This window comes from Alosa alosa, chromosome 18 (genome assembly GCF_017589495.1).
Source record: "Alosa alosa isolate M-15738 ecotype Scorff River chromosome 18, AALO_Geno_1.1, whole genome shotgun sequence".
NCBI lineage: Eukaryota > Metazoa > Chordata > Actinopteri > Clupeiformes > Clupeidae > Alosa > Alosa alosa.
Window position 1 is genome coordinate 12,225,257 of NC_063206.1, and position 7,500 is coordinate 12,232,756.

A 7,500-nucleotide genomic window follows, 5' to 3' on the forward strand; every position below is an offset into this window, starting at 1 on the left:
ACAGGCACTGTAATCTGGTGCCAAATAGGCCAGCCCAAGGAGCTTTGATGTCAGTCTCACTTGGAGCGCCCCCTCCACCTCTTCACCCCCCCCCCTCCCTTACAGCCCTCCTCTCCTTTTATAGTTCTCTTTCCCCCTCTTCCCCACTCCTCAATTCTTTCTCTCTCCCTCGCTCCCTCCACTGATGGTGCATGGCAGGCAGGGACACAGCTGAGTGTGTGAGGGTAAAGTGCCTCTTCACTGCCCCCACCCACCAGAGCCCTACCCGCACGTCACATGCCAAGCATGTCTTTGATCACTTTGTTATTAGAGAGGTATGTGGAGACAAGAGGAATTCAGGACTTTCTCTCCTCTTCTCTCTCTCTCCGTCTCCCCCCCCTGCTCTTTTTACTCCCTTTCCTCCTCGACTTTCTCAGGGCTAAGAAAAGTACTTTGTACCCCCCCCCCCACTCCCTCTCGGAGATGAGTCACTTCAGCTTTCCTTCAGGGTACTGTTTTTGTGCTCACCAGCTTGAGTGGTCTTGTAGCACTGTTTCTCTGTCTGTACCAGTCATGTCAGAGTACGCTGAACTGACACCATGATGACACTTGCCATTTGCTCCTATTCCAACAAGGAAAACAAAAAAAACTCCACAGAAAATAGACCAGTTATGTGATAGTGGTAGGCAGATCCAGCTAATGCATAGGCCAATGAAAGGTCCATCAGTAATCGCATCTTTGGCTGTTTTCAGCCAAAACCTCATACATAAACCACTAACTAATGCTGCTTTCGAGATGTCTCGTAAATCATTGTACACTCACCTGTACAACATGTACCAATGAGTGGCTTTAGGAACGCCTTTCTCTCGAGCCACGAGGGGCATTAGCAGGAGGCTAGTCATTGTTATTGTTTTGTGCTACATGTAGCCTCTAGCTAAACGGCTGGAAAACAAATTGTTACATTGTATTGCAGACACAGCAAGACCGTGCAATGCATGAATTGGTGACTGGATTGAAGCAGCAATGTAATCTAGCGTGTAAGAGCATTAAATCAACTTTAACATGACCAACACAGTACATATGCAAAAAATACATGTCATCTCATCTCAGCTATAGGAGCAGCCATGTTTGTTGTAAGGTAAATGCGATCCCACCTCGGGAGTACCCTCAAGTACTCGAGGTAAAGTGGCGTGCCTGCCCAAATGCCGCAAAGAAAGCTGGGTAATTTACACTTTCCAACTTCGGCAGCAGCAGTTCTGAGACATTTATGAGACATCTCGAAAGCAGCATAACCAGCGAGTATTCACTGCATCCTAAACAAACACAAGACAGGAAATAACACAAAACAGGAAATAAGGACCAGTGCAAATGGAAATGTCATAATGAATAACGACTGGTGTGTGTGTGTGTGTGTGTGTGTGTGTGTGTGTGTGTGTGTGTGTGTGTGTGTATTCAGTCAAGTCAATGAGAGGCAGAACATGCAAGTACTGTGAATGTGCAGTGTGTGTTTCAGCAAGGTTTCCTTCATGTGTTTCTATTTTTGTGCATGTGTGTGGTACCCTGGAAATCCATTTACAGGGTACCGAGAGCACAATGGAATTGTCTCTGCGAGACACTCTGGCAAAGAGCAATGATGCACGTTACTTTTACCCCAACATTCCAGGGAACCAGCTAAACTGATGAAGACAGTGCTGCAACGTTGGAGTACAGTACACATTGATCGTAGTGTTATCTGATTGCGTCGAAGTCCGAAATCATTCAGGGTAAACATGGTCTAGTGTTATCCAATTGCGTGCAGTGAGATTTTTAAATGCATGCTTGTTGCTGCCCCTCGAGTTGGGCCATTACATTGTTCTTGGCCAATCTTTCTAGATTATCAGGGTCTGGATTATCCAGGCTGTGTGTGTGGATCAATGCCAGGCTATTTGGATGTTATGCGTGCATGTGTTCGGGAGTGCGTGTGCATGTGCGCGTGTGCATGCGTGCGTGTGTGTGCGTGTGTGTGTGTGTGTGTGCGTGCGCGCATGTGTGTCTGCATGCGTCTGTCCCACTGAGACTCTCTACACAGCAAGATGTGGCTAATGTGTTTTTATATTTGTATGTTTGTGATGACCTCTACCACTGCATTGGGAGTGTGCATGCGCTGCTGTGAGCGTGCGTACGTGTGTCTGCGGTGCAAGTGTGTGTGTGCGCATCTTCTCTGCACTCTGCTGTGAGGACAGATGGACTGGAGTATCCCGGCTGGACAGGAGCCCAGGCCTTGGTACTGATCCAAGCAGAACCCCCTCAAACACACACACACACACACACCTAACTTTGTTGCCTTAGTTCTTCCCTCATCTATCTCCTAGCTGGGACTGGTGTTTACATGTGCACATGGTGGTGTGTATGTGCTCACACATGTGTCTGTCTGTGTGTGTGTGTGTGTGTGTGTGTGTGTGTGTGTGTGTGTACACAAATGTGTATGTGTGTGTGTTGTTACAATAGCGAGACTGTGTGCTGAGCACTGGGCAGCCATGCCCTGCAGGGTACTGCAGCCAGCTGGGCGGAGCCCCAACACTGGGCAGAGGGGAGGGGTGAAGGGGACAGGAAGGAGAGAGAGAGAGAGAGAAGAGAGAAGAGAGAGAGAAGAGAAAGGGGGAGAAGAGAGAGGGAGAGAGAGAAGAGAGAGAGAAGAGAGAGAGAGAGGGAGAGAGAAGAGAGAGAGGAGAGAGAAGAGAGAGAGAGAGAGAGAAGAAGAGAGAAGAGAGAAGGGAGAGAGAAGAGAGAAGAGAGAGAGAGGGAGAGAGAAGAGAGAGAGGAGAAAAGAGAGAAGAGAGAGAGAAAGAGACAGACAGACAGAGAGGTGGGGCTATAGGAAAACAGAAGAAAATGACAGAGAGGGGCAGAGACAGAGAGGAGGTAGCATAAAAAAATCTGGACCTGTACCAGCTCTGTAATGATGATACAGAGGGAAAAACAACTCACTACAATATGCAAAAACTGCTGTTCATTTGCAGCATCAATAGAGGTGTGAAAATCAGTCCTGGACAATGTGTTCTGGGTGAGACAGACTGTTGTGATCCATCAAGAGCAGTCAAGTGGCTCTGTAAGTGCAGAGGGAGAAGGAGGATTAAGACATAGGACAGGACCATCTTTAGTCTGCTGCTGCGTCTGGTGCGAATCAGATCTGAGGCAACCGGCCAGGGTATGAGGGCATGGTTAAAGTATGAAGCCCTCCGTGCCAAAGGAGCGCAAAGCTGACGCAAAAGAGAGCCCTAGCGTCTCTCTCTCTCTCTCTGAAGATCATAATCACTAGTCTAGCAGCCCTGAACATACGGCTGGCCACAAAGCCCCATCAGCGACACAGAGGGGCTGCCAAAGGCCCAGGGAGGCACGACACATGAAAGGGAAGCAGCCCGGCACGGTGTGGACTGTCTGCAGCGCAGTCACAAAGGGCCTTCAATGAGTCAATGAGTCAGATCTGTCTGACACCAGCACCCGATCCACCAGTACATGATGGGGGGGGGGGTTCAGTGTAAGTGTGATCCGTTGTACTGTAAGGACTAGTAATACACATTAACCTGCAACATGTAGTACAAAGACTATTTGTTTCTGAAAGCAACTGTTTACAAAAAAAAGTAAAATCACTCTCGCACATGCACGCGCACGCAGTATGGAGCAGGGAGCAAACAATTCTTGATTTTTAATATCCATCTTCAGTCATCCAGCAGACTAGCTAGATATGACCTGAGTAACCAACCAGCATTGTATTTAGACCAGGGCCTCAATCCAATTTTCTCAACAGCATGCCATGAAAGACACCCTGTTGATGTGATTCTGACATGTTGCCTGCATGACTGGCCAATGAGAATGGGCAACAACAGCTACACGCTCACATCGGACAGGGCCAATGCCACACAGAGGTTGTGGGCAGCAAGCCCAAAGCTAAATTCAATGCATGAGGACATACATGCTGCATGTTGCCAATAAATAAAGAAAGGATTAAGGTAGTGCAGAATGGATACAATGCATACAGTTATGTAAGTCCATTAGTGTCCAGTAGAGGGAGTAATACATCAGCTTGAAACTCATGCATACCATGTGATGTAAGGCTCCTCTTTACATAGTCATGTCAAATTAGAGGTCTTCTAATTAAAGCACATTCACTCAAACACAACCTCATATAGAGACTTTATGATGAACTAACATCAACTGAAATACATTCAGTTATTTAATGTGGGTGCCTCTTAAAAGGATTTTCCAGTGATAACATTCAGTTCAATTCAAAAGTAATTTATTCTATCAGAAGTTGTACTTCATTAAATAACATGTACCTTCAGTAGTCAAAGACATTGTTAGTACACCGGCACCCTTATCTTGATAGGAGTGTGATCGTTGACCACTAGGTGGCAGCAACTCCATAAATATGTGGAACCTGGTTAAAATGAAGCTCAAAAATAGCTCACTTACATTTTCGATGACAAATGTCCACTCCTTGTCCTCAAACTCTTCCGCGTGAGGATCCTGAAATACAAAAGACATTTAAAGACATCAAAAGAATTAACACAAACTAAGAGATTTTGCATTCACACCCAGGTCAAGGACAGACATAGAAACAGCAGTCTTATCACCCATCAACAACCTTCACTGTGAAGATGCTCAAAACATTCAGCGGTAAATAAGAAAATTTTAATTTATTTTAATTTAAATATATATATATATATATATATATATATATATATATATATATATATATATATATATATATTTGAAGTGTGTGACTTTTTTTTTATAAGAAAGGTAAAAAGAAAGGCAGCTAGGATTTCATGTCCATTACAAACTTGTTCCGATACCACCAGTAAATCAGGCACATGTGCAATAATACTGGGTGTCTTTGGGGAAAAGTGTGTCCGACTCCGTACAGCAGAGACATAGGCATAGTAGCTGGGCGTGTGAACAGAAGTTAGAGAAAGTGTTAACTTTTATTTGTAACACATCAGCAAAACATTGAGTGTGAGAACTGGGCCTACGGTAGAAGATCCCAATGCAATTTATAGTACAGTTTTCTTGTTGTCAGTCAGTCCTAAATCAACACTACCGGTATTGTAAGCCATACTGTGTGGACCACCACCTCACCTAACCTCTCATCCCAATGGCTTTGTATGAAAAAGATGCCCTTAAAAAAACAGAGCCTTTTGTTTTATGTTATCAAACTATTCCAAACACACAGGCAACTTCTCTCTTTGTCCATTAATCTGAGAGCACTGAGGGGTGGTCAATGGTCACATTAAACAACAACGACCAATGTCACAGTACTGATAAAAGTACTTGAGGCTAATTGACTCCAAATGCTTTTTTTCCACATGGAAATGTCTGCTTTATTGCTGGGGACATGTCAAGTCAAATCAGGCATCACTGTCGGTCACGTTCCATTTAGCTAAAACCAGATCCTTTCAGCTAAAGTGTCCTTGTGACCCACTTCACGAAGGTGGGCACACAGAGGACAGAGAGGTCACTCTCACACTCACACACACACAGGAGAGTGGACAGGACGTCACAGATAACAGCCCTTGCTCTGGATAAAAGATGATGGCCCATTTGCGCTGCCATCCGTCTCTCCACAGAGGAGACTGGAGCCTCTCGGGCCATCAGACACTGTCTGTTACTGGCCAGATGAGAGGACACACTTCTCCACCTCGCTCTCTCGCTCTCTCTCTTTCCATCACTCCCTCTCACTCCCCCTCTCCCCTCTGCTTCAGTCCTCTTCAATCCAGAGTAAGAGGCTATAATGACTGGGAAGGCCACCACAGTCTGCAGTATGGTTGTTCCTGCTGATTAACCTTCACAAATCACATGCCCACATGTACACAAACATTCGAATCAATCACACCCAGCCGTCAAGCAAATATGTCTCTGCATCTCTCTCTCTGTCCCTCACACTCCCACATATTTGACTAACTGCTTACTGAATACTTGACACAGATGCAGGCATTCACTGTCCAATCAATAATTGCTCACACACTGCACACAGATACCAACATATTATCAGAGGCAGATTAAGTGTCAGCGTGTAACTATGTAACTAGACTACTGTGAATACCCAACAAAGGCTAATGAGCAGGAAAAAAGAGAAGAGAGAGAGAGAGAGAGAGAGAGAGAGAGAGCAGTACACACACACACACACACACACACACACCACTCTCCCCAATCAGTTCTGATTTGGCTGCAGGTATCTAGCAGAGATCGATGTGGGAGAGCTTTCAGCTGCTAAACATCCTCCGCCCGGGCCAGGCCCGTCCTTTACAGACTGCACTCTCTCCATTTGTTCTCTTTAATGACCACACAAATAAACATCCCTCCATCTCCCCGCCTCCGCACCCACCCACCCCACCCCACCCCACCCCTCCTTCCTGACGCTGCCACTGGGTCTCCCGAAATAGCCCGGCCCTCTGCCCGTATCTCACCCCAGCCCTGACGGCAGCCATTGATTGGGTGTTATCATTACACCACCATTTGTCTCCAATCTGCGTGGATTTACTGCTCCTCCTGTGTCTCTCCGCTCAAAGCGGGTCAATTGTAAGTGAATTTTCTTTGGTTACTCGGTGACAAGAGAGGGGAGAGGAGGGGAGAGGAGAGGAGAGGGAGGGAGGGAGGGAGGGAGGGGAGAGGAGAGGAGAGGAGAGGAGAGGAGAGGAAGTGGGTGGGCAAACGAGAGCGGAGTGGAGCGGAGTGGAGTGGAGTGGAGCGGAGCACTTCCCCTGCCTGACGGGAGATTGTGCTGAGTGCGGAGCTTTCCTGCTGCTTCTCATTAGTCTGCGTGCGCTAGAACTGCCACGGAACCTCCGCGGGTCATCTGACAGTAGAGGAGGTGCAGTGGCCAGACAGCATGAAATTTACATGAGGTGTGTGGGCTGGTTAAAGCTGATTACCAAACTGAACTGTGGGTAATGTAGTTTAGGGAGGTGTGCTCAATGAGGTCAGCTGGAGGAGGTGCCAGACACTGGATTGTGAGTGGGTGAGTTTCTGCTGCACCCAGCGTGTCTACCGCATCAGCACAGACGGCGTGTGTGTGTGTGTGTGCGTGCGTGTGTAGACCACACTGTGTGGACGCTCAACGGGACATTCAACACCAGGTCAAGCTGTCAGCACCAGCTCGTAATGCTTTAAATACTATGTGCTCCTCTCACCCCCTCTTAAAACACACACACACACACACACCAATTTACCCACGCTGAGTAGACATAATTTGGTTAGACAGCACAAAAACATACACTGCATAATATCCATCCTGAACTCAAGTCAAACCTGTTCACCCTTTATAATATCATTTTCAATGAGAAAACGGCACTAATTCTGAGGGCAATCTTGCTAATCCTACAATTATATGTTGGCTTCAAAAATGTTTGATAACTTCAGGCACAGACATTTTCCCTGCTTTAAGCCCTAAGTGTGGAGCTGAACTCAACAGTGAAGTGCACATGCGTGCGTGGATGTGTGTGTGTGGGTGTGTGTGTGTAGGTGTGCACATGCATGGCTGCT

General features: G+C 46.7%; 1 protein-coding gene across 1 annotated transcript in view; it reads right to left on the reverse strand.

Annotated features, from left to right (window-relative positions):
- The window catches only part of ehbp1 (EH domain binding protein 1), a 156,966-nt gene that overhangs the window by 121,875 nt on the left and 27,591 nt on the right, over positions 1–7,500 (reverse strand). The window contains 1 exon segment of the mRNA XM_048269122.1: positions 4,432–4,485. Coding sequence (XP_048125079.1) covers positions 4,432–4,485 — 54 coding nt within the window.